The 27500-nt window shown below is 36.6% G+C and overlaps 2 protein-coding genes across 3 annotated transcripts in view; both read right to left on the bottom strand.

Annotated features, from left to right (window-relative positions):
- pcmtd1 (protein-L-isoaspartate (D-aspartate) O-methyltransferase domain containing 1) overlaps positions 1–9106 on the bottom strand; it is a 15140-nt gene extending 6034 nt beyond the window's left edge. Inside the window, exons 1-3 of the mRNA XM_056738362.1 lie at positions 8922–9106; positions 2745–3251; positions 2390–2492 (exon numbers count right to left, since the gene is read on the bottom strand). Of these exons, the coding sequence (XP_056594340.1) occupies positions 2390–2492; positions 2745–3051 (410 nt within the window). The 5' untranslated portion in view covers positions 3052–3251; positions 8922–9106. The remainder of the gene's footprint in view (positions 1–2389; positions 2493–2744; positions 3252–8921) is intronic.
- Positions 9107–12584: 3478 nt separating this feature from the next.
- Positions 12585–27500, bottom strand: part of st18 (ST18 C2H2C-type zinc finger transcription factor) — a 43829-nt gene continuing 28913 nt past the window's right edge. Inside the window, exons 12-22 of one of the 2 annotated variants that reach the window (XM_056739084.1) lie at positions 24116–24346; positions 22167–22279; positions 21763–21825; positions 21573–21641; positions 21404–21466; positions 21044–21124; positions 18375–18596; positions 17380–17468; positions 17081–17184; positions 15829–15972; positions 12585–14958 (exon numbers count right to left, since the gene is read on the bottom strand). In XM_056739084.1, the coding sequence (XP_056595062.1) occupies positions 14818–14958; positions 15829–15972; positions 17081–17184; positions 17380–17468; positions 18375–18596; positions 21044–21124; positions 21404–21466; positions 21573–21641; positions 21763–21825; positions 22167–22279; positions 24116–24346 (1320 nt within the window). In that variant the 3' untranslated portion in view covers positions 12585–14817. The remainder of the gene's footprint in view (positions 14959–15828; positions 15973–17080; positions 17185–17379; positions 17469–18374; positions 18597–21043; positions 21125–21403; positions 21467–21572; positions 21642–21762; positions 21826–22166; positions 22280–24115; positions 24347–27500) is intronic. The other variant, XM_056739086.1, reaches the window with a different exon arrangement.

Genomic DNA, 27500 nt, shown 5'->3' with positions numbered 1-27500 from the left:
TGTGGTGCTCCTTCAGATAAAAGATAAAAAAGGAGATTTCATTTGAAATGTAATATAAAATAAATGTTTTGGATTTGTCAAGTTTGCTTCTAAGCATTTTAACTAGTGTTCGCGTTGGCGTCTGAATTTGGTTATAGGCCTACGGTCTGTGACTGCTATAGATCAAAGGCAAGCAGTAATTATTGATATGATATGATATTAGTGTTAAGGCTGTAGGTGAACTTTTTTCAGATAGTACTGGTGCTAGAGAGGTTCAAAGTTTGGTAGCACAGGCCAAACAGTAGTAGATCAAAACAAATCAACTGCAGTTTGATTGATATTAGTTGGAATGCACAATAAAAACATGATTTTTTATTTATCTCATTTTGGAACCAAACTCTTGATTTGTCCACATAAATGACTGTATTATACTATACTGTTTACTATAGTAACATTTATCAATTTACTACAAGGACACTTTAATTTTCGATAGCAAACACTATAGTACACTACAGTATTTTTTCTAAAGTGTTCACCTTAACAGGACTTTTATTTTGACAGGTCTTCGGGAAGACTCGAGTTTTTGTGTGTTTGCCGATACTTTCACTCAAACAGTAAAACGATCGTGAAAAAAACTTTCAGAGCAACTCTTGAGATGAAGTTCATGTGTTCATATACACCATACAGTGCACGTACAGATAAATCCTCGACCATCACTCGTGTTGTGTTTTAAACTCATCATTCACTCGGACACGCAGAACACAACCTGTATTGCCAGATGACATTTAAATAACAGGATTCTGCATCTAGTTACATGGACTCAGTGCGGTGCGACATTGATTCTTTTCACACACAAACAAGCAAAACCACGACAAATACACTTCACACAAACACGCAGCTCTGTCTAATGCACATATTCTTATTATTCTACATGTATTTCGTGCTGTTGTTGTTGTTTTTTTCAAGTTACTTGTCCGGTGGGCAAGTAAAATTATCTCTCACTTGCCCTTACAAAAGGTTCACTTGTCCCGGACAAGCGTTAATGTCCGGCCCTGCCTGCATTAGTGTTAACTGGTTAAATCCTTTTTGTTCTGATTTCACATCTTTCTGACATTTAATCATGAAGAGACGTTTCTATGACTAAATGTCCTGTAGTGAACTGCAGTTCTCTTACAGAACACTGACACAATACCAAGACGGTTCCATTGTGAGGATAACCTGATAATTCACTTCATTATTGTTATCAGCTCACACCTGGAACAGCCACCGGGAGCTTTTTTTTGCTAAGGGCAACTAATCAACAGTTTTTAATCGAGTAGTCGTCGGTTGCGAGAGGATATCGATTGTAATAAATTCATCTGAACGAGAGAGGATCACGACATTCATTAAACAACCTCTCGCCATCGGCTGTCTATTATTGTGAAACAAGGGAGATCTTATGAAAGGTTTCAAAAGAGACGTCAATGGTGTCTAATGCTTCTTTTTGGGCGGACCTTCTGGTTAATAACACTGTAAAATGATGAAAAGCTGCTTGTGTACCAGCTGAATAAAAACTGAATAAATATACTACAAAAGTTGAACTTAATATTCATATGAATTTGTATAATATAATATAATATTATACTTTCATGTCAAATTTATGTACATTTTATTTTTGAACTTTACACATGATTAAATGCTTGTATTAACACTTTTCGCAGTCCTTCTGTGAGCTCGTATATTTCGTGATTCTAGTTTTCGTCATGAATCATTATTGTTAGTCAACTTGTAAGTTTCCCACTGGGTTTTGCTTTTAACTTTGAAAACACAGTATTTTAACAGTTTAAAGTACACAGTTCCAGAAAAGCAAATTTGGACATCTGAGGTTTCGGAAGGACAACAGCGGTGGATTTTTAAAAAGGGATTTTTGCTGTGGGATCAAAATTGCTGCTATTACTATTAAACATTGTGCATTTTTAACAAGGACAAAAATGTGTTTTATATAAAACGCTGCAGTGGAAACACCACATTGAAATCTGTGATAGGATTAATAAAGCTCTAGCATTTGGGTAAAACTTTTAATAATTAAAATCCCTGAGGGCTGGAACACACAAAAAAAGACTTTTGCTCAGATTTTCCGTATGGATTTGTTGCAGAAAGTTTGCACTAGTCTGCACATTTTATCCTTTTTTTCTCTGCAAACCTTTAAAAAATCTGCAAGTGTGTGATGTCTATTTAAAAAAAATCTGTTTGATTTTAAAAACCGTATAGTGTTTTACAAACTTTATTCAGATTCATTCAAATCTAAGCTAAAGGTTTTAAAGTGTTCTCTTTACTGTAGTAGTAACAAATAGGTCAAACATCTGGTAATCTTTGTTCTTCACGTTCAGTTCTATTGGACTCAAACAAAGCAAAAGAAAAGCAAACATACCTGTCAAAGCTATCGCTGTTTTTAATAAAGTCATCGAGTCTTTCTTTGGCATATTCCACCACATCCTTGTGCAGCTCAACACCGTGATTCACTCCAAACGGACCTGCAGAGAAAATCCAACGAAAGGAAAAAAGAAATGACCTTTAGAGTACAGCTCTACGCTTCTGGATTCTAAAGATTCAGGGACACAAAAGAAGATATTTCGTGTCCACACAATGAAAGTCAATGGGGGTTAAATGTTGTTCGGCTACCGACATTCTTCAAAATATCTTCTTTTGTGTTCTGAAGAAGAAAGAAAGTCATGCAGGTTTGGAATGACATGAGGATAAGTAAATGTTTATGGAAAACGTCTCACCAATGATCAGTCCCACCATAGTGCTCAGGTATCCTGTCCCACTGCCCAGATTCAGAAAAGACAGACCCTGCTGGAGCTTCAAGGCCTCCATCACCTCCGAGTAGATACACGGTGCCGAGAGATGTATGTTGCCATGCTTCCACGCCAGATCTTTGTAGGCATTGTCTCTGTAGCCGTCCAGATAATAATCTCCGCGGTCGATGGCCCTGAAGGCCTGCTCCACGCGTTCCGTGCGGACATACTGAGCTTCTTTCAGGTTGTCTATCAAATCATCATTGTCCTCGCCGGCGCTGACAGCTCCCCCCATGTTCCCCTCGCGACCACAAGAAGAGAGAACGGAACCAAAAAAGAAATAAAGAAAACGCAGAGGATGTGGGATACGGGAAACTAGATCGGTCTTCACATCCAGATGAGAAGTGGCTGAGAGGCTCTCCACAGGGACGGCCGGTCGGGGTGCTCGTGTGTCCGACACAAATCACTTCAGACCATTGTCAAGTACAGCGGGATCTGAGAATTGAAAAACAAAAGGTGATGGTTGAGAGTGCACTTACCTGTTTCAGTTTACTTGCTGTAAAAAAAGAACCCGCAGTGCGAGATCTTCACGTCACCAGCGTGTACCTGATGTTACCAGACTGAAGCAGAGAAGCTCGGTTGAAAATCTTTTTTCATCTCCACATGACAAAAAAGATCTCTCACAGAAAATGTCAAGCAGTCACGAGTCTCTTAGGGGTGCTTGACTTTGACAAAAACTATAATTACACTTACTTTTGCCAATATTGATTATTAAATATGGATTTAATAGGATTTTTAATCGACTCATTGAATGAAATAATAAATGAATAACTGTGAAATCAACTGAAAAAGTTAATTAAGAATGCATATGTTTAAAAAAAATAGAGGTGTAAATCGGACAGTTCATAGCGGTACGATACAAAACAGATTTCCTCTGCCAGCTATACGATATTTGCAGATATCTCAGCCATTTTGCTGTGTGCCGCTACAACCAACTAAAAAAACTAAGGATGCACCGATATGTAAATTTGCCCGATAACAATAACCGATGATTCTTTAACATTGGTAGACGATAGCCGATATGTTTGTCGATAAACAGTGCCTAAATATAAATATACAATTTTCTGAACATAATTTTTTCTCCTGAAAATCATGTACCAAGCCTACTTTACAATAGTTCAAGATTCTTTAACTTTTAAACTTTTCTGGTTAAATGTTTATTTAATAAACAAATCATAGATGTTCTCCCAGAGCGACCCAGAAAGGTGTTCTCAATAGCCACAAGTCTAAGAGGTCTCAAGACACAAGCCATTCAGACAGTAGTCGGCTTTAAACAATATGCTCTCGACACTATAATTTACACATTCATAAATATCTACATAGTACAACAACAATGTTTTGATAATAACAGTAAGGGAATGGTCATGACAGAAAGACAGTGCTGTACTGGATTTTAACTGTGAGCAGCGTGCACCTGAAGCGATTCAGCCAGAGCAAAAACTCATCATTTATCGGCTATAATAAATCAGCCTAAATTTGATTATCGGCCGATAACATAAAGAATGACCATTTATCAGCGGATACTGATATGGCCGAAGATTTGTTGTGCATGCCTAAAAAAACTGCTAAACAAAAATTTTACATTTTAGAAACCATTTAGTCAACACATCTGACTAAACATGCCTTCAACCATTGTAAAGGAAAGACGTGTTTTTTGTTTTCATACTTGTTGAAAGCCAAAACTGAAATCAAAAATCAATGACTTTTTTTGCACAGTGTCAAGAGAGAAAATATTCAAAATATTTGTACTTTGAAAACACACATTTAAAAACAGTAGTTCGCCCAAGCAAGACTTTCCTGCACAGTGCTTTATGCTGATATTTTGGCCACAGATCACAAACACACATTTATTTTTCTAAATAATCACTCAGCAGCTCTTTCTAGGCCATGACACCTCATCTTGTCATCAGGGGACAGTGACTGAAATCAAAACACGAGTCGTATGTTTCTATCCTTTAGTCTTACTTCTAAATGCACGGCAAAGAAAAATTGTGATTAAAAATGCTAAAGCACTCGACCATTCACAGCATCTTAAGGAGCATTCAAAAGGGCAGTTAATAAATCAGAGCATTAAAGTTAAACACTTGACTGTGTGCTTATACTTACAAGTATATAAAGAGACACTTCACCGTTTAAAATAAGAGCATAAAGCTTGCAAATGAAATTCAGACTGCGAATAGAATCTCAAAGTGTCCGCTTACGGGTAATTGAGTTCGGCTGAATGACTTGCGTGAACCTAAACCAGAACAAACAAATGAGAGGCTTATTTACCGCGCTTCAGAGCGCACGCAGCCAGCCGCCCACAAAATGATACATACAATACCAATTACATACGAACATTTTCATCCCTGCTCCAATTAGCACCGACTTCCTGACATGGTTACGCTAAGGATCGTCTCATCCACATTAAGCAACAAAAACACAAAACATATTCATTTTTCAAAGGGTTTGTTATACATTTTCTCTTCTGTTGCTGCCCTTTGAGTCTCCTGCACTAAAAATACAGCAGGGAGTGAACTGGGTCAAACCTCCTACTCTCTTTTGTCCAAGACCTGATTGCAACCCTTGAGAGTTGCTGAACATCAGTACACAACTTACAAAAGAGAAGAGCCCGTATTAGATTTCTCCGAGCGTTGTGTCTGGCAACCACATCATTTCTGACAGAACACAACATCCAGATGAAGCGGTAATTATGGGATGGAATGACGGATGGTGGTGCCTCTCCAGTGGTTAGCTGGGTTTGTTGCAGGGCAGGTCGAGCAACTGTTTGGGTTGTTATTGGGTTAATACAGAAACAGGAGCAATTTACTGGAACAGTCTGTTACGAGGCTGATCCATCATTAACATGTTTAAACTCGCTGCTTGCATAATTGCATCATTGCCACACGACAGAACAAACCTGCTCAGCATTCCTCTGAACAAACCAGGACGTTTTCAAGAGAAGATAACAACAGGTTAAGTGTAGGTTTATTATTAGACCTTCCTACAATAAAATAAACACACGTATGCTAGTGTAGCTGCGGATGTTAAATCATTTAAATAACATCAGGATTTTAAACGACAAATTTGAGTATCGTATACAGTACTGTGACTGGTCACCAATTTTGGCTTTAAGCTTTAAGAAGTTCCATTGAAATGCCTTTTTGATGTGACAGTACAAACATTCAATGGAGGCTCTTAATATACAATGACCTAACAATAACATATTAGTATAGGCTTTACACAAGAAAGTGAAATGATTTACTAAAAAGTAGGGCTGGGAAAGTTTTAATTAATTAACGTTGACAATGATTTTATCGTGCATAAACGCAGTATTATTTTATTTCGAAAGTATATTGCTCACTGGCTCTGAAACATACAGACAAGCCAAGGGTCACAGAATGGGTGGGATCTTGATCGTTACTGGCTGGAATGGAAAAAACATGCAGAATGCTAATGCAGAAAACATGTTCAAGCTACTAAACTAAGTTCATTTTCACGTCTTCTTACTCTGAAACGGACAAATAAACACAAAATTCTGCAAAATTCCCATATTAGCAAGGGTCAATGTAATAGTGGTCCGTTTTATGAACGTTAATAGCTGGGAAACAAAACAGATGTGTCACGGTATTAGATCCGTATATCTGTATAGAGTGCTCTTAAAGGGGCAGCAGCATAATAAAGATCTCTGTTTATAATGTTCATCATACAACGAAGGAAGGGCCCAAAAAAACACATAATATGTTATATATACCTTATATGAGTTGTTAAGATAAAGATAAAAGTAGGAAGCAATAATTTAGTTGCTTAAAGATGTGCTTTAAATACACTTTAAAATCAGTACACCTTACACTTTGTGTTGAAAGAGAGTTTTTGTATAAGCAATAAAATCAATAATAATTATAACTTGTTTTTCTAGGTCAAACTAGACAGAACGTCAATGCCCTGGCAATAGCAGCTAGCTTTGGTTTTATATTTAATTTGATTACATTCGTATTGTATCGTATAAAATTCAATAAAGAATTCAGAAGTAGTGTACTGTACACTTTTTTTCTTAAAAGTACTACTATATGAACAAAAGAACAATACGATTTGGTTTGCAAACACTTTAAAGAAATAATGTGCTTTTTTAAAACAGTATTTCATATACATAGTAGCATTAACAATTTTAACTTAAAATATTTCTTGTAAATCTCACTTAAACATTAATAATGCGATTAATCACAATTAATCACAGAAAAGTAATGCTATTAAATACAATCGTTGCCCAGCACTACTAAAAAGCCAACAACCTGTTTTGATACAAGGCCAAACTGTGATTGTAAGACTGTAGCGTTTCAGGAAATTCTTTGGTTTTGAAAAAATTCATTTCCGTGGTTGACTCTTGCTCTCATGCATCTTTGGTGTTGGTTTTGCACGGGTGTGTGTTTGTCTGACCCAGTGTGACAATTTAACTCAAAAGCCTCAAACTCTCAGTGGGTTGTCACAGACCTCACAGTAGAACTGAGCAACATAACAGACACACAAACACATCACCCTAACAAAACATGTCTCTGATGGTCAGGTAAAAACATATAACTATAATCAATTTCAAATTCAATTTATTCAAAAAATTATTTGTTTATCTCATGACATTTAAGCACACTGCAGCCCCAAACATTCAGTATTTTGAGTATTTTTGATTTTCCAAAATAAATAAGCAGTAATAGTTAGAAACAGTATGGGAATCATCCTTTTTACAGTAATGAGAATTTGGAGCACATAATATGTTTATCTGTTATGAAAACACAATGGAAAAATGCAAATTATTCCAATGCAAATATTAATGGCCCTAAAATGACCAACGCTTATTAATTTTTCCTTATGCAAAATATAATGCTTTTTATCTTTCTTTTGATTTTGAGGTGAAACATGTCTTGAGGGGTTCCATGAGATCTACCCAAAAACAACAACAAAACGTATAATAATCCTAATGAAATTAAGGATATAAAAGTATGTCTGTGTACTGATAAAATGTAGGTCTACTTAACGTTATATGCAATAATAAAATCATCTTCTTCAAAATGGACATATTAAGTATCACCAAAAATACTCTATAGCTCTAAACAAAAATCGCTCCAACACTTACCATAAAAAAACATTTTATTACTGTGACTGAAATTTCTGTCGAAAGTTAAACAGAAAGTATTTTATTTATTTGCGTCGAGCTTGTTGCGCGGTCGGAGACATACACGTAATGTGGATGGTGACAGTGAGTGACGTACAATCACTTACGTCGATCCGTATAGATGTTGATCTGCGCAGTTCACGACGCTGTCGAGTTAAAGGATTTAATACACACATCCGCACTGCGTTATAACAGAGTAAAGAGACACGTGCAGATTACAATGACTGTGCTTATATCATCTATACATTTACATCTAAGAACGTAAGATCTTATTCAGATACAAAATGAAAGAAGAGAAGGGGAAATATAAACATTTGGGATGTTGAGATGCTCAGATCCGCCATAATCTTTTGAGCAGGACTCGCTTGAGGCACATGTCAATAAAATAAACATTAAATTGATTTAAACACACATGCAATATTTGACTAATCACATATGTGCGCGTGTCTCGTGCATCTGGCGTTATTGTCGTCACGTTAATGACGAAAGAAAGAAAATCAGATCAAACAAACGCCAACTATTTTAAAACAAAGGACAGAGCGAAAATGTGTCGTGATGTTACAATTCATAGTATTAGTGAACTTTATGCTTCACAACACACATCTGTGCTGTGTAATACTGATGAAACGAGCTTTGTTTTGCTGGAAAGAGAAAAAAAACAGTTATTCTGTCTCTCTATTGAAACCCATGCTGTTCGGTGACATTTTAACGCTGCAAGACAGTGAAAACCAGTAAGACGGAGCCATTAAAACGATCAGAAGCTGATCACACCGCGTGAGAAAGGAAACAAACATCTGTGCGCGGTTCAATACGACAGGGTTTGTGTTTCTGCCTTCACTACATCAAGAGAGCTGCTGCATCTTCATATGTCTGCACACATGCACATCATGTTTATATATAAGCGCAAAGCAACAACAAAACAAAAATGTCGGCATTATGTCTGCGGAATCAACACTGACCTTAATGATGCCATGTATCAGTCAGACTCAATGTGCACAGACCAGAAACAGGTGTACGGCGAGCTGGCGTTTATACACGCGGGGATGTCGGGATGTATATATTTTAGTGGCGTTAAAGATCCAGCGCTGTTTTCTCTGAGAACAGCTGAGAGGATGTAAACACGCGTCACATGGGTCTCAGAAATGAGGCTGCAAATATTGGGCGGCAAACGTTACGCTGCTGTCCTCGAGACTTCAACTTTTTTCCTCCAGGGGGCGCTCGGTGGCTCAGAAAGACGAATCGTGCATTGAGGTGAACTAAAATATCAGTATGTCTTTAGGGATATATACACTAATGTACTTAAAAATAAACATTGTAACAAAACGAATGTCAAAAAAATGCATGTAACTTAAAAAAATTAAATTGCGAAAAAAATAGATTGCACACTTGAGAGAACGCGTTTCTCTAGTAATCACAAACGATTGTGATTGGACTGGGTTTCCAGCGCGTAAAAAAGTGACGGGTGTCATGTGACAAACCCCGTCCTTTTAGCATCCTCAATCATCACATGTACATAATTAATGAGTTACAGTAGACGCGTATATGGGCCATCACGTCCCGCACATGTTCAGCCGCTGTAGTAAAGTGTCATTGTACACTTATTTTATTTCAAAAGGCTGCTCGTTTTCAGACCGGTCCCGCCTCCTGCTCCAGGATTGGCTATCGGACAGCAAAAGCATCAGCAAATGGACCGTTCAGGAGTCTTTTTTATTGACGGAGCCAATGGCGATCCGCTTAAGGCGGGACTTCTTATAATATGGGCGTGAAAGACGGTCCTCAGCTTAAACCAGCGGCAACCTTCCGGTTCCTCGTGATGCAAACACGGAAGTGAATTAAACTGCGGTTCATCGACCGGACGCTAGAGACTGAACCCAAAAGAGAACAGAATCTAATCGATCACCACGTTAAAACGGGCAACTTTACAGCAGAAAAAACGTGTTTACAGCCTGGTACAAAAAACGAGCTAAGGGTGACGTCATGGACACTACGTCCATATTTGATACATATGGCTAACACCTGATGCTGATCTCGGAACAGTCTTTAAAACGCTTTCAAAATCCATTGAATCACATTTTTATGTATAACTCTCAACAATCATATTGTTCGTTACTGTATTGCATTGATTTGAGCAGCTGGGTCAGTGTGTTAGTGGACTGAATTATAATATATGAACAACATTTGAAGAGTTTGGTTCCAAAATGAGATAAATCCGTGTTATTATTGTGCTTTACAATTAATATCAATCAAACTGGAGGCGGGTTGTTTTGATTCAAGCCATAATAACTCAAAACATACTGCTAACATACTGCTTTCTTTAATATGTTAAAAACTGAGTTATCTCATATTGGAAATAAACTCTTCATTCGATCGTTAAAATCCATGCAAGGCATTTAGTCTCAAGTGCTTAAAGACCAGCCAGCCTTGTAACATCTAAACAAACCCACTGTGTGCCTACATCATCACAGGCTGTCATAAATATAAAACCCTGATGAAGAAATCCACAGAAAGTGTTTGCCACACGACACTGACCTCAGCACAAGAAGATAAACAATATTAATTTACCACGCTGACACATCTCTTCGTTTTCCCGTTGACACGTCTCGCCCTCATCTCTTGTCAAATCCACTGCAGTTCTACAGGGAAACTGCTGCATGAAACGACTATCAAATGAGTAGCTGTCCATTTAAACATGTGGACAGTATGTCACAATCAGAGGCAGCAATGTCACCACAGGATCCTCATGATAAACACTCCGGGTCTGGAAACATCAGATCGTGATGTTCACACATTTAACAAAGTGCCTAAAACTATGTTCTGTCACTTACAGGCTACAGCAGTGTCCTGCCATGAGATGTGAAGTAATGGTGAGTGGTATGCTTATGAAGCCGTAAGTCTGTCTGAATCTGATTGTAACTTATAATAAACTATTAAAGGGGTCATATGACATGGCTTAAAGGAATATTATGGTTTGTTTTAGATGTAATGCAATGTGTATACACCATTTAAGGTTGAAAAACATTATCATGAAAGGTCACAAACCAAACACCATATTTTCATGACTGTATTTATTCACCAGCACCAGCTTTCTCACATCATCTACATAAAGAGTATGTTAAGTTTAAACCATCCTCAAACAAAGTTCAGCTCTTTTCCAAGCAGTATTTCCTATGGGGGCAGACACAGCTTTACACATGCCCAGGGCATCCTCCATAAGATCACATGTGCTGTGGGCTCAAGCCGTGAGAGAGCTGCGAGCACTGCACACAGGCCAGGGGACATCGCAGCTTCAGCATGAGGTACACAAGTTCTCCATCCCACACCTGAAGCCCAAACCTCTGCTGTGGACGGATGCACTTCAATGATCATCATCAGCAGAGCATGTGAACACAGAACCAACTTAAGAGACTCAAATGTGTTTATGTGAATAGAAACCAAATGTGAGAGAATGTCCTGAGACTGGTCACCACTTTCACTATTTGAATCACTTTTAGTTTGTTTTAAATGGTTCGATCAATGATTTTGAATAAAACTGTAGCGATACAATAAAAACCATGAGAACCAGCAAAAATATTGCATTTAATACCTTTAAATACCTTTAAGGTGTCATTTCAAACCTATGACTATCTTCTGCAGAAAACAAAAGAAGATATTTTGAAGAATGTTGGTAACCAAACAATATCGGCTCCCAATGACTTCCATTGTAGGAAACAAAACCATTTCTCAAAATATCTATGGAGTCATATGAACAGGTTTTGATCCTAATGACCTGCTGGCTGTGCGAGTCCGTCAGTAAATGGTCTTCTGATTATTGTTTTTGTTCGTAAGTAATGAATTAACAGGAAACATTTCAGATAATTGGACACAATTTTTATGAATGTATCTATGATGGGTGAATGACTTTCATTATCATAAGATCATTTTAAAGAGCAAACTCAACATCTAATTTACATTTACACGTTTTCTCCAAAGCGACTTTTATTGCATCGTATTCTTCTTTTGTTTCTGACTATGTGCCACCTCTGACCCCTGGGATCAAACCCATCACATTAATGCTGCTGCCATGATCTGACCACTGAGCCACAGGAAAGCTCATTTGACCAACACTCAGTTTACACACTGTCTAGAGAGCCAACCAATCAAACGACTTCTAGACTTATATTTACTTCTATATATTTATTTATATTTGCCTTGAAACTAGTGTTGCGTCAGTGTGCTTTTCTTCCAGGGAGCGAGGAGGCCGTGGACGTTGTGCGTCAGAAAGTTGCGCTCATCCGCCATCTGCTGGTGGTTATGAGAATTGCACTTCAATAATTGATCTCAAACAGTCCGTGTTTTAAACGTATAAATGCTATTATATTACACGACGAAATCTCATTTTTTTTATCCCAGAATAGCCAATAAAGCGTTTTTAAGGAAAGCATATGAGAGATATTTTGATATTGTATTTTAATGTGATGGCGATGGTAAATTGTATTTGGTTCTTACACCTGGATGTCCCATCAAACATCTGCGAGGTCTCATTCATTTTTTCTATTTAAAATGTTGTATATGAATCATTAAGGTCTTAAGGTACATCATGCTATGCAGATCATTTCAATAGTTTATTTCTACCATACACAAACTGTACAACACAGCCCAGTACTGCTTATGAAATCTTTAAAAGTGTAAGGAAATCCTGATATACAAACTACTCCAACTGAAACAAACAAACATTTCTTGAAAACAAAAACAAACTAAATCATTTACAGTACTTTGTTTCATACAATGTTTTCTTGTACACACAAAAAATTCATAGCACATTACAAAACATCAAATACAAAAAGGAAAAAAATAAATATTACTCGCAAAACTTCCTGAGCAAACAATCTGTGGTTTATAAATTAAGATTTTTAAATAAAAAATAATTTAACAGAATTGAATAAAATAAATGTAGGATCTTAGAAATGATTTGATTCACTTTATGGAGAACACGACTCATTATGTTCATTTGGTCAGATAATGGAGTGTTTATTCTCACTGTACTACTGTAAATTTAATGACCAATTTCTGCATCATCAAAAGAAGATGTTAAATTAGGTTACACTAAAAGCCTCATCAGTGATAACTGATAAAGCATGTTTGTAACCCGTGAACTCAAAAGAAACACTAAAATAACATTAAAAAGTGCAAAGGGATAAAATCGGTTTTCAGAGAACGTTTTAAAAGTGCTGCGACCATGAGGCTGTTTGTGGTAATAAAATAAGAAACGCCTCCAGTAACAGTGCTCACTTCAGCTAGAATGAACTAACACAAATCCAGTGGTCATTACTTAAAATATTACAGTTTTGTCATTGTTTAAAAATTGTGAATAAGCCTTGAATCCCCTGAATTATTAGTGGGCAAAAGACATTTCTGAATAGAGCCACAGTTTCTGTCAAGATATCAGAGTACTACCCAAAATAAAACCATTTAACTTGGTTAAGAAAGTAAAATAAATTAATATGAATTTAAAATGACAGTAAGAGTACTTGTTTGAATAGGATTTCTAATTTCTTATGTTTTTTAATGACATTAATAATTGAAATTGTGGTGTTTTGGTAGAAACACGTGTATTTGACAGTTTTTGGTAAAGGATTGACCTCAAATTCAATCCATAAAACCAAACACAGTTTGCACCGATTAGGTCAACAGAGATTGAGTGTGACGTAGAACAGCAGCAATATAACTTAGGCCCTATTCGTACAACCATACAAAATTGAATAAATAATAAATATAGTGCTTTGAAAAATGGCTGCAAAAAGTTTCACTAACAAACCAAAATGAACATTTTTCAGAGATCCACTGTTTGTCTGACAAAAAAAGCCAAACGTTTGGGTTCAGTGTGACAGAGAAGAAAAAACCCTTTTCAAGTCAAATCATAAAACACCTGACCCCCATTTCACAAGAATAGTTCATCACATACTTAAAATGGTGTATAAACAGCAGGTAAACAGAGTTTAGAGGCTTTTCATTTAGAAAATAAATATACTGCAGAATGAAAAGAATCACCGTTCACATAATACTGTTCTACTACTAAACATATCATACTTCATGTACTCATTTACATTTAGGCACATATATGCACACGGATGTGCACACCGAAGGCAGTTCATAGAAATAGAAACGCAAATAAATCATAAACATGACTTCTTTTCTCTTCAGCGCTGATGATTTTGATTTTCGCTCTGGCCAAGGGTCCTGTACAATGATTGGTGAATTTAGATAAAGGATTTTTTTAGAATACAAATGAGGTCAATTTTGAATTAGTGGCAATATGTTTAAAAATATAACTTTTAGGGGTGCATACTGCCGTGATGGACCAATAACAGTTGTTCACCAGCAGGTGGAGTCAGTGGGCTTTGCTTGCATTTGACATCAGTCATTAATACAAAAGGCATCACATGTAGGTGACATGTTCTGAACCATTGAAAACTCCCAGTGAGTGCACAAATGCAGAGAAACTCAAAACCAAATGCACAATACGTAAGATCGGCCTTGCATTGTGGAATTGCAGCGACAACAATAAATAAATAAATAAATAAGATTACTGTTTGATAAATAGTACCCATGAATAAAGACGATATGTAGCAATCATATAATAATACACAAAAGAACACGTACGGAATTAAGTCAAGCAAACCTTAGGAAATAAACAAGTGCAAAGGAGGTCAAATCTCACGAATAAAAGAAACGTGTCAACGTGAAGTCATTTAGTGTTAAAAATGTGGCTGGTATTTCTCAGTGCATGTGAATGTGTTTTTAATTTAGATATATATATAGATCACAGAACCAGCCCTCTGCCGCACATCAAAGCGTGGTGAGAGAGATTGTTTGGCCTTATACATGAATACCCTTTATGGCCTGTCTGATGCTGTCCAACAAGGCCTTGCATTCGGGAGAATACTCCTGCTGGGAATCATTGTACATATCCGTCAGCGTGTTCACGTAAGCTTCGAAGTTCTGTTCGTTGATCGGACCCTGAGAAAGATTCAGAAACAGAACGTTCAGTGTTCCCAAATACAACACCAGTCTTTAGATGTTCGGAGAATTGAACCAGAGTAATAATAATAGCCCAAAACACCGTGTTTTTGTCATTTATGTTGTTTAACATTTTTAGATGAACTACGCTGTTCAAAGTGGCTTTATATTGCTGAAAAAAATTCTAATAGAAACCATCGGAGAAAATCTACTGGATTTAATGGTTATAATGGGAATTGTACTGGTTTTAATTGAAACCCTAATGGTCTCTGTGGGTTGTAATATGTTGGCTGTTGGTGTGGTGTTATCCGTCCAACAGAACACCATCAAATCCTACTGTAAAGACACCGCTGCTGAACAAAACAATAGAAACCACTAAAGAAGTTGAAATGGTTGAAATGGTTCTAATGGGACTTGTTTTTGTTTGAATGGAAACTATGATGGTGTCTGCTGGTGTGTGATGGATTCTATTGGTGGGATCCTATTGGAACAATGCCCAAAATTCATTTTGTAATGGCTTTAATGGAAAAAGCTACTGTGTTGTAAGGGTATTCTAATGCAAACCATTAGAATTTCTGTGATGGTTTCTATTAGGTTTCTATGTTTTTTTTAAACCATTTGAAATTGTATATTTTTTCAGTATTCAATATTAAATGATATTTCTGAGCAGAATAGATGTTACATGACGCACATTTCTAGGACACCTGACACATCTTTTAGACTATAGTTACCGTGGTAAATGATGTCAAGGACCCCATGATCTGATCAGACATTATAGCGTTATAAATACACAAGCTCTTATTCTTTATGTGTTATTCTGTATGAAAAATAGATATGAATATAAAGACTTCAGCGTGCGGCGCATCGTACCATTTGTGGAAGCTGAATGTCATTGAGGCTGTTGATGAGAGCTTGACTGAGGCGCGCTAACTCCTTCAACAGACTGTCGTTGTGCTGCTCGATTATTTTATTCTCTTCCTCAATAGTTTTCAAGTTGCTCTCCATGGACGAGATCTGTTGAAAAATCATATAACACAGTACACTGTTAAACTTTGAGGTAGTTTGCCAGTAACTTACTGTAGATTTAATTACTACTTAATCAGTGTTGGGTAAGTTACTCTGAAAAAGTAATGAAATTACTAGTTACTAATTACATATTTAATAGTGTCATTAGATTACTGTACAAATGACTCTCTCCAAAAAGTATTTAATGACTTTCTATATCCAACATCAAGCTTGATCAGTTAAGTGATTCAAGGATAGACAAGAAACGACTCTTTTAATTCATTCAAATAATTAAGTATTATGAACTGATCAAAGTATACAAATGTGAGAATTATAAATTAGAGCATGGATTTTACAGTTACACTTTGAGGTTTGATGTCAATTCCACTATTGCACACACATAAATTACACACAGTATTTAGTTTAATTACATCAGAAGTAACTGTTATTAAATTACAGAAAAAATAAGAGTAATCGCTTACTTGATTCAATTCAATTACACTAACTAATTACTTAGTAACAAGTGACACCCAACACTGTACTTAATATACTTTCCAATTAGTAGTGTTTTCAATGACTAATCAAATTTTAAACACTTTGAATTTTGAGATTCAAAATGAGCAAGAATAGACTTCTATAAGCACATAAACACTGCAGAAAATGTCCATAGTCCATAGTACATACCGACTGTCATATTGTTATAGAACATTTGTATAGTATTTCCCTAATATTGTATTCTGTATTTATTCACACTGTATATCCTGCACTTGCTAATTGCACTTCTGGTTAGACCTAAACTACATTTCGTTACACTCTACTTGTATATGTGTAATGACAATAAAGTTGAATCTAATCTAATCTAATCTAATAAACACTGCAGAAAATGACATTCTTCCTAAACATTTTTGTCTTGTTTTCTAGTAAAAATATTTAAAACTTCTTATATTACGCTACATTTACATAAGATATTTAGTATTGTTTTTTGAGAGAAACATATATAAAATAGGCAAGTTTATGTTTAAAACTAAATTGTAAATTAAATCTAGAGTAAGTTATTGTCAAACCTGCTGCGAAACTACAGCAAAGTTTTACAGGTACGTTTAGTGTATTTGTTTACCTGAGTCTGAAGATGCATCATATCTGCTTCTATCTTTAGATTCGATTCATTTAGTTCCTTGATCTCATGATCCAAGTGTTGCATGTCCTCATTGTTTTCAACACCTGATGGAAAACATCAACTTATAAACATTGACACTCACTATTTGTCTGAGAAACTTATCATGAATTTTGTAGTAAATGTTATTAAAGTACAGTAAGTAAATGTTATTACCAAGGACTGAAATGCAGTCTTGTCTTTGTTAATCAGTTATAGTATAAAGCAAATATTAATAATAATAATACAACAATATGACTCACCGCTGCTGGTTTTGAGTTTGATGGTCATCATCTCTTCATCTGAGAGTTTTTTTTTGATACTCTGGGCGTTCAGGGGACATCCTGATAAACTGTTGACACACGAAACACAAAATACATAAATGCGGTATAATGATAAATCATCTGGAGTATAAAAAGCAAATGATATGTGTGAGAATCTGACAGAATTTACATTCTTAAATAAGTTGTACTTCAGATTTTCTGTAAAGCTGCTTTTATTAAATATGCATTGTAAAAAGCACTCAGTGTGAACAGAAAAAAGTCAAATTAACATACGAAAAAGTTATTTTTGATACTGAAAATAGATGCCCAAAATGAATAAATCACAGATGTTTGCTCTACTGTAAATACAGACTGTATCAGGTATATAGTAGGTCATGTGTGATAACATCATTTATACACTTTACGTGCAACAACATTAAAGGTCTTTGCGTAATTTTCGTATGCCTGTTTTCATATTTGGCGCTGGTTTGTAGGGTGTCTCTGGATTGTCAAAACGCCTCTCAAAACACTTGGTACGGATGTGAAAAATGGCAAAAATCGAACCCAGTCCAAACCCAGGACTCAATGTGCAATGGCTTAACAAACGTTGTGTGGCCCAAACTTAACTTTCGGCAGACCTCCGCAAAGAATCTATAACTGTTGAATAGTTTTAATTTAATTTTTTAAATATGATTATAAATTGAGTATAAAATAAATTGTTCTCTTTGGATAAAAGCGTCACCCAATTGCAAAAATGCAAACGTTAATCATGAAACAAAGAAAAATCGAAATATTTAAGCAAACCACTGAACCGTGAATACTGCTATTGTCCTGTTTTTGAAGTCAACCTTATTTCTCAGTTTTTCTATATTCATTTCTATATCAATAAATATCAGTTTCATTTATATCAACCCCAAACACAGCTAAGTCTATAATGAATGTGTTCAAGTGGTGTCACGGAAGATCAGTTTAATGCTTTCGTCTAGAATCCTCACCTCCTGTGCGTAACAAACACATTGTTGGCGTGACCCAATCCGTTGCATCCAGGAAGCGGACAGTGAGGAAGTTCCTGTTTACACAGTTTCCACGACAACGCCGATCCGTTCATCGAAATCTCCTTTTGACGTTTGGCAGCGATGGGGCAGCTTCCGGCGCTTCGATGCGACGTATATTTGCCGGACACGTGACCCTGCCCATCACAACCTGCCACCGGACACCTGCCACACAACAAATTCACAATTACCACACGAATAATGACCTCCGATGTGAACTTTAAAATGGATTTTTGGGGGGGATTCATAACACTGATGACCATGTGGTCGAGATCATTAAAGTTCACTTTCATAATAAATGTTGATGATCATTTACTTATACCTGTAGTCATCCAAGATGTTTATGTGTTTGTTTCTTTAGTGGAAAAGAAATGAAGGTTTTTGAGGAAAATATTCCTGGATTTTTCTCCATATAGTGACTTCACTGGACTCCAAACGCTTGAAGGTGAAAATAACAGTTTCAGTGGAGATTCAAAGGCCTTTAAACCACACCAGACCATGAATAAAGTTCTCCAGTGAAGTCACTATATGGAGAAAAATCCTGGAATGTTTTCCTCAAAAACCTTCATTTCTTTTCCACTTAAGAAACAAACACATAAACATTTTGGATGACTATATGGGTGAGTAAATGATTGTGAACATTTATTTTGAAAGTGAACTACTCCTTTAAATTGCATTGTCATCTGCACCGCAACAGTTGTTGAGTAAATATTTCTGGGTCACCCTGCCAAAACACACACAGATGCCGTCGGACCCCCGTACCGCTTAAATTAAAGCCCCCTTTTGTTTGCACTCAACTGTTTTATAAACTCAACACGCGGTTAATCTCTCATTTGAACTAGTTTCCAAACGAGCAAGCGTAGACCCCCGCCACACATCTTTGGGAACATATAAACATATACACATCTCGCTGATCAACCGACGATCAACATTTCGGCACTGGCACCTTTCGAATATCCCTCCACCCCCGATGTGCCGTGTTGGACGTCTTTTCAAACACCATTAAGAAGATTAATCCTGCGCAATGTCGATTAAAACCTACTCAAACCGGGAAAAAAACTCAAATCATTTTTTCAAGTCACCACTCGGAAATGCGGCGATAAATAATTACGGGCGAGGTTAACGGGCCACCGATGTAAACGTAAGAGCGGCGAGAAGCCGGCCAATTTATCCCCCCGCTCACCTTCCCCTCAGGTCAGTAATGGAATGACATAAATTGCACATAATTGTGGCGAGTCCTCCACGGGGGGGAAAGCAGATGATTTGGAGGTTGTCGACCCCTTCTCCGATAGCCCATATTGAAAGAGGTGAGGGGTTATTTGGGATGCTACAAATGGCTCGTCTGTGAGCCCGTGTGAGAAAGATTGTCATGGCGGTCGGGCTCTAATCCAGTGACTAAAACAAAAGGACATTGCAACGGCTCCAGACAGAGACCGACCGTACGGCCGACAATTTACAATAATCTAGAAACATTAGGGATGCGGCGACAGCCTGCTTTTCATTTCTCTCCCTCCATCCGTGTGCTGTCACGTCTCTCCTTTCCTCCTGTAGTGTGTCACCTGTGTTTAATTCCTAAGCTCTGGTCTTTGCATTAGTAATTAAAACTGAAATACTGGCCCAGATGCAAAAATGGGAAAGCCTGGTCACTCTGGGTCAGACTTTGGAGGAAAACCGTTAATAGAATTGATTCCAGCCTTAATTCCATTTTATTGTGTTTTGAATGAGCAAACTGCTGCGATGATTGTTATTGAGATCTTACGGTCACACAAGGGGAAAAAATACTTTTGATATTAAAAACAAGATATTTTCGACCGACAACATTCTACATTTTCAAGAACTTTTTGATTTGTCTTTGAATTTAGTTTTCAAGCATGCGGTCTTATTTAAAAAAAAATCTTAATCTCCCAAATATCTCAATTATTTCTTCCAGACGTCAGTGAGATTAGATGGAGAAAAAAATTGAAACTTTTGCGTTAAGTCTCATGTGCGTCTCAGATATTTCACTTGAGAAAATGAGTCAGAAATGTCACAAACGTGTTTGTAATGAGAGTTTGAGATGTCAACAATGTGTCAAACTGAGCTCAGATTTGTCAAATCAAACGTCAATATTATTGAAGATCTCAAGATCAACTCAAACATTTCTCTTCAAGTTTACTCAAATCCTGATTATTTCACGTCTACAATCATTCACTACACCTCCACACTCTTTATTCATTTCAACAACCGTCTCATTTGTTTCTATTTTTATTTCTAAAAAGCAATTTGAGGAGAACATCTGAGACTAACTTGATCCGAAAATGAAACACAACGCACCCCATCAAATCTCATGAGCTAATAAAAAGCAACATGTGTAATTTTCCTCTGTAAATCTGTTTTTATCTTTCCATAAAAATAATTGATCATAACGGCTTTTGAGTCGGTGCATTCTGGTAAACACGCCAACTCTTCGTCATTTTAGGAGCAGTCGAATGAATATTTCTGGACTTCACACTCGCATTCTGTGCAATGACATCAAGCGTCAGGTGAGATCTTGTGGATTCCTCTCGTTTCTAAATGGAAACACAATTTCATCCCAGTTTGACATTAGCATCTCATTGTTTCCGAGCACTTACTTCATCTCCGATTCCTCTTTGTCCTCTTTGCTTGGCGTGAGCTTCAAGCTTCCTTTCCTGGCACGAGGGCAACCCGACAGACTGGAAGGAACATGACATATGTGAGGAACCTTTCAGAAGTTCAAGCCTCCAGACGGGTGCGTGGGAAAGATACGGACGCCACGTTTACCGCCGCGTCGACACCTGTCGTGTTTTTATTGAACAGAGGTCATGACGCCTCGACAGCCGTGAAATGCCACGAAACGTTCGCTTTTAAAAACCAATATTTGATGCCGGTCTATTACAGTCACGTATTTACAATCTTCAGAATGAAACATTTAGATCAACGGAATCCTTCTCAAGAGACTTCCTGTTACTCACCTCCTGTGAGACGCATAGTTTCCTGTCACATGACCTGAGCCGTCACACCCGGGAGTTGGGCACCTGGAGAAGAAAATTAAATGGTTTATTAAGCATTATATTTAGTTGTCATGATGATGTTTACAAGACTGCAGTGTTTAATGAAACAAACACTACAGATCGTTCTTACTTGAGCTCTTGAGAATTGGCAGCCATTAGCGACTTCAGGGTCTTATCAGCCAATGGGCAGCCAGATACGCTACAAGAGTAAAAAAGATTTATTTGCAGACATTTATTTTGATCATAAGTTCAGTTGGATCCCGTATTACTTTGCTGTTTTAAAATAAATGGAAAAGGACGAGGTGGGCGTGGCCTCTCACCTTCTGTGTGAGGCGTAATTTCCGGTCACATGACCACTGCCGTCACACCCCGGAGTCGGACAACTGCAGAGAGAAGAAGATGCTTTAAATTGAGATGTTTTAGATCATAAAAACATCTCATAGAGGCACACACACTTTTGACTGAGGCTGAAGGGATAGTTCATCTTAAAATAGTCATTTTGTCATCATTTATTCAGAACCTGTATGCGACTCTTCCTTCAGTGGAACACAAAAGAAGATATTTTGAGAAATGCATCAGTGGTTTTGTGTCCATACAATGAAAGTCAACATTCTTCAAAATATCTTCTTTTGTGTTCTACAGGTTTGGAATGACATGATGTCGAGCAAATAATGAAACCAATTCCATTTTTGGCCGGAGTTGAATAATAACAGCAAAAATTTACCTCATTAACTCTTTCTTGGTGTCTCTCATGAGCATCTTGTTCTTTGCACTTGTCATATTTGGGTCACCATTGTAAACTTTGTCCTCATGTGTCGCCTTCTCCAAGAGATCCATCTGAAAGTCAAGAGAAAACGTCAAAACACAACGTATGATGGAGTTCTCAGAGAGCTCTGTTGCTGCTGTATAATATAATCCCTCACAGTAGTTATGATGAGCGAGCTGGGTTTGGATTTACTTCCTTGTTTTTTAAGGTAAGTATGTGTGAGCTCCAGGTGTCAGGGGGTATCAGACTAACAAACAAACTCTGTCGGGGTTTGTTCTTTGATTTCATAGAGGATCAAGCGTTTGCAGCGTTACAGAAACATTCTTCTGCTATTTGTCTTCTATTTGGAGTTTTTTCATTCTGCCTCCGGTTGTGTCTGACTGAATGAGATACTTCTCAATAGAAAGATGCTTGTTGGGCTTTGTGATTTTTTGTCTTGTGGTTGTGTACATGCCAAAATAAAAGAGTCGACACTGTGTGTGGTGTACTCGGGTCACTGTCGCTTTGTTATGTAACAGAAAGATACCAGACCCAACTCTTTTTGACTTTAATCTAAAATAATTCTGATGCATGTTAAGTTTGGACACATTTCTCAATCATTTTAATTAATGTTTTCTATACATTATAGTAATTGAAGCGATGAAACAAAACAACTGAAAGTTTAAAAACGTACCATAAAAAACAAATCAAACTTTCTTCACAATCACAACAAACAACATGAGGAGCATCATGGGATGTTATTAAACGATATGAAGTTGCAATTCTTGCTTGCAGGTGCCGGCCTGTCATAAAGTCCACAAAGGCGGTTTTCTAGACGCAAAATGACGGGAGAGGCACCAAACGAGAATGCAAAAAAAAAAAACGCGACACATGTGAACAGCTTCTTGCATCATGCCTTGATTATAATTCATCATCTTAACACGTTATTGTCATTATACATGTGTAACGCAGACTAACTAAACTTCACCGCCCAACTTCAAGAGATGCTCTTGTGACTTACAGTTGTGGCACAGTTAGAATACATTTTAGAGTTTTGCCAATTGTGTAAAAATATCAGATTAGAAAGGTAGGAAACATAAAATGGAGCAATATAGAGGTACACATGATAAGTTCATGTCAGTAGTTATGTTTACATGCTTCTTTTAACTGCTTTTTTAGAACCATGTTAATCGTGACAATAAATTACTTTATTTTATTTTAATTTATTTTCAACATTGTTTTCAAACAATGAGAAGGTAATTACAAATATTTTTTATTTCAAACAATCGTAGTTGTTTTTTAATTTACTCCCAATCTATGTTCATCACAATTCACATGATATTAAAATAAAATGGAATTTTGCTTTTAAAAATCTCTTTCAGATATTTTCATTTCCTGCTTCTGCAGAACACCAAAGAAGATAGTTTGAAGAATGTTGGTGACCAAACTGCAAATTGACTGTTGTGCACACACAAAACCACTGAGACATTTCTCAAAATATCTACTTTTGTGTTGCACTGAAGAGAGAGTCATGTAAAAAAATTGAGATTTTAAGGATGAATAGATAATGACAGAATTTGTTTTTGTAGACTATTCCTTTAGCTGTTTTAAAAGGTCGATCATTTGTCTCTTGCAGTGAGAAGCTAACATTTAAAAAATTATTTTGAGATCTTTTTATTTAATCATTGATTTACTTTGTATAGGAGGGGCGAAATCTAACATCTTGCGAGGGCACCAAGAGAGGCTGGACTGGCCCTGTTTGCTCGAGTGTGTTTTCACTGTCCACTGCATTGCTTTTCTTGTATTATTTTTACTACCACAGTTTCATAGGAATTGTCTCATTTCAAACCTTATTGACTTTAAGAAAGTTTTAAGATTGTGAGAAGCACGAACACAAACATCATGCAACTCTTGTTTCAGTGTCTCACCTCTTTGTCCAGCGGGACGGTTGTTTTGCTGAAGTTTAACGGCATGTCCCAGGTGTCCTGCTCATAGAGGACGCGGTAGATGGCAGGGGAGATCTGGAGACCTGCCGCTTCAGGAGGGGTAAAAAGAACATCTCCTAACGCTGGCATCACAGGAGAGTCCCTCGCTTTCTCTCGCTTCTTCTTCATACTCAGATCCAGCGTCCCGTTCTCATCTACCTCGATGAGGGAATCCTGAATGACAAAAAATATCAGCTAACATTCTGGTGTTAGACATTTAACATGCGTGAGAGTTTTCTAACAGACAAAGAAGTGCAGTTATGTTCTGTGACAGCTGCGTTATTTTGTTTCTAGATGTCAGACACAAAGGTTTAAGGTCACAGCATTAAAGCAGAAATGAAAAAGCTCAGCTTTGCTTAATATTATAAGTTTTATCACCGACAGATGTGGCGCTAGACGAGTGCAGATCTAGTGCAGTTTTTACAGAACTCATGGTTATTTCACAAACATTTCATATTTCAACCTGTTCTGCAAGAACAAATCAGCAACTAATAATAATATCATATTTAATCCTTAATATAATAATAACCGCTGTGATTCAGATTACAAACCAGATCTGGAAGTACAAAATAATCATATTATTCAAAAATACTGAATTTATGTTATTCATTACCATTATATGCAGGGCAATTCCAGCGTTATGGATGTCTATTCTATTCCTTTCTGTTCTGCTCTGTTCTGCTCTGTTCTATTCTTATTCTATTCTTATTCTATTCTATTCTATTCTATTCTATTCTATTCTATTCTATTCTATTCTATTCTATTCTTATTCTATTCTATTCTATTCTATTCTTTTCTGTTCTGTTCTTATTCTATTCTGTTCTGCTCTGTTCTGCTCTGTTCTATTCTTATTCTATTCTTATTCTATTCTATTCTATTCTATTCTATTCTATTCTATTCTATTCTATTCTATTCTATTCTATTCTTATTCTATTCTATTCTATTCTTATTCTATTCTATTCTATTCTTATTCTGTTCTGTTCTGCTCTGCTCTGCTCTATTCTTATTCTATTCTTATTCTATTCTATTCTATTGTATTCTATTCTATTCTATTCTATTCTATTCTATTCTATTCTATTCTATTCTATTCTATTCTATTCTTATTCTGTTCTGTTCTGTTCTGTTCTGTTCTGTTCTGTTCTGTTCTGTTCTGTTCTGTTCTGTTCTATTCTTTTCTGCTCTGCTCTGCTCTGCTCTGCTCTGCTCTGCTCTGCTCTATTCTTATTCTATTCTGTTCTGTTCTGTTCTGTTCTGTTCTGTTCTGTTCTGTTCTGTTCTATTCTTATTCTGCTCTGCTCTGCTCTGCTCTGCTCTATTCTTATTCTATTCTATTCTATTCTATTCTTTTCTTTTCTTTTCTGTTCTGTTCTTATTCTATTCTGTTCTGTTCTGTTCTGTTCTGTTCTGTTCTGCTCTGCTCTGCTCTATTCTTATTCTTATTCTATTCTATTCTATTCTTTTCTGTTCTGTTCTTATTCTGTTCTGTTCTGTTCTGTTCTGTTCTGTTCTGTTCTTTTCCGTTCCGTTCCGTTCCAATTCCAGCGTTATGGATGTGACTTAAAATGCTTAGAGAATGTACTTATGAATTGTTGACAGAGTCTAAACATAAGAAAGATGGGAAATAAACATGTGTTATGGATGTGACAAAAAAATACACGGTTTTAGGGAGACGACAAATTCCATTCCATTCCCTTCTATTCTATTCTATTTAGTTCCGTTCTGTTCTATTCTGTGTTTTATTCCATTCCATTCCATTCCATTCCATTCCCTTCTATTCTATTCTATTCTATTTAGTTCCGTTCCGTTCTATTCTGTGTTTTATTCCATTCAATTCCATTCAATTCCATTCCATTCTATTCTATTCTATTCTATTCTATTTAGTTCCGTTCCGTTCTATTCTGTGTTTTATTCCATTCAATTCCATTCCATTCAATTCCATTCAATTCCATTCCATTCCATTCCATTCTATTCTATTCTATTCTATTCTATTCTATTCTATTCTATTCTATTCTATTTAGTTCCGTTCCGTTCTATTCTGTGTTTTATTCCATTCAATTCCATTCCATTCCATTCTATTCTATTCTATTCTATTCTATTCTATTCCATTCCGTTCTAATCTGTGTTTTATTCCATTCAATTCCATTCCATTCCATTCTATTCTATTCTATTCTATTCTATTCTATTCTATTCTATTCCATTCCGTTCTAATCTGTGTTTTATTCTATTCTATTCCATTCAATTCCGTTCCGTTCTGTTCTGTGATATTTTCTTTTCTATTCGGTTCTGTTCCGTTTCGATTATGTGTTTTATTATATTCTCAAACAATCCTTTGAATTTACAACTTCTTCGTGTAACTAAAAATTCTGACAAAGAACTTTTGAGGAACTTTTATTTCTAAAATAATTTAAATTTTAGTTAAAAATAAAATTCAACTTCTTTGAACTTGTCACCAACTCTCAACGAACCTATCGAGCTGTTTCCCTCCCCACCCCGCGTCTCTCCCATTTACCGACGTTCTCTTCAGCGTCTGAAACAAGTGAGGTGATGCTTTTCTCCCACACTCCCCTGAAACGCTGTAAGACGTTAAGCTGTATTCTTAGGGAAAAAACAAGCGCTTGGCACCAACAGAGAAATCAAGATACTTAACATGCATAAAGACATTTCCACGCAGATGACAGATCGGCTAACACTGTTTAATTCATGCGCTCAGTTTGTGCCGTATACCTGCTCTCTGCCCACTGAGCGCCGCGACTACCAACGCTCTGTTCGCTGTGTAGGTGTGTGAAACGTTTCCACACATACTTCTGTGAGTTTCTCTCACTTTCATTTCTTGGGCGGAGGAAGACCTGCTTCCACCGAATGAACTCGATAGATTCCACAGTTTGATGGTTCGCCCAAACGTTTATTCACCGTCATGTCATTTCAAACATGTTTGACTTTCTTTCTTCTGAAGAACACAAAAGAAGATATTTATGAATCGGTCACCAAATTGATCATTGGCTTCCATTGTATGAACAACATTTCTTGAAATATCTTCTTTTATGTTACATGGAAGAAAAGTTTCGGATAAAATAACGCGGAATAAATAATAGATTTGTTTTGCGAACTCTCAGTTTTACAAGGTGGCTGATTTGTCTCTTTGGACATGAAGTGTTAGGCCAACGTGACAGCTTGGTACAGTATTTAATACATTCTTAACAATGGAACAATTTTCGTTTCTTTTTCGATGAATATTTGATTCATTTTTCACAGTATAACACACGTAATCTGCTGCTCTGCTCAGACTTTTTTAATTTAAATAAAAGAGTGCTGTCTATAAATCCCCCAA

The sequence above is a fragment of the Triplophysa dalaica genome, chromosome 23 (assembly GCF_015846415.1).
Source record: "Triplophysa dalaica isolate WHDGS20190420 chromosome 23, ASM1584641v1, whole genome shotgun sequence".
Lineage (NCBI taxonomy): Eukaryota > Metazoa > Chordata > Actinopteri > Cypriniformes > Nemacheilidae > Triplophysa > Triplophysa dalaica.
The sequence above is the reverse complement of the archived record's forward strand: the minus strand, read 5'-3'. Positions and strand labels throughout refer to the sequence as shown.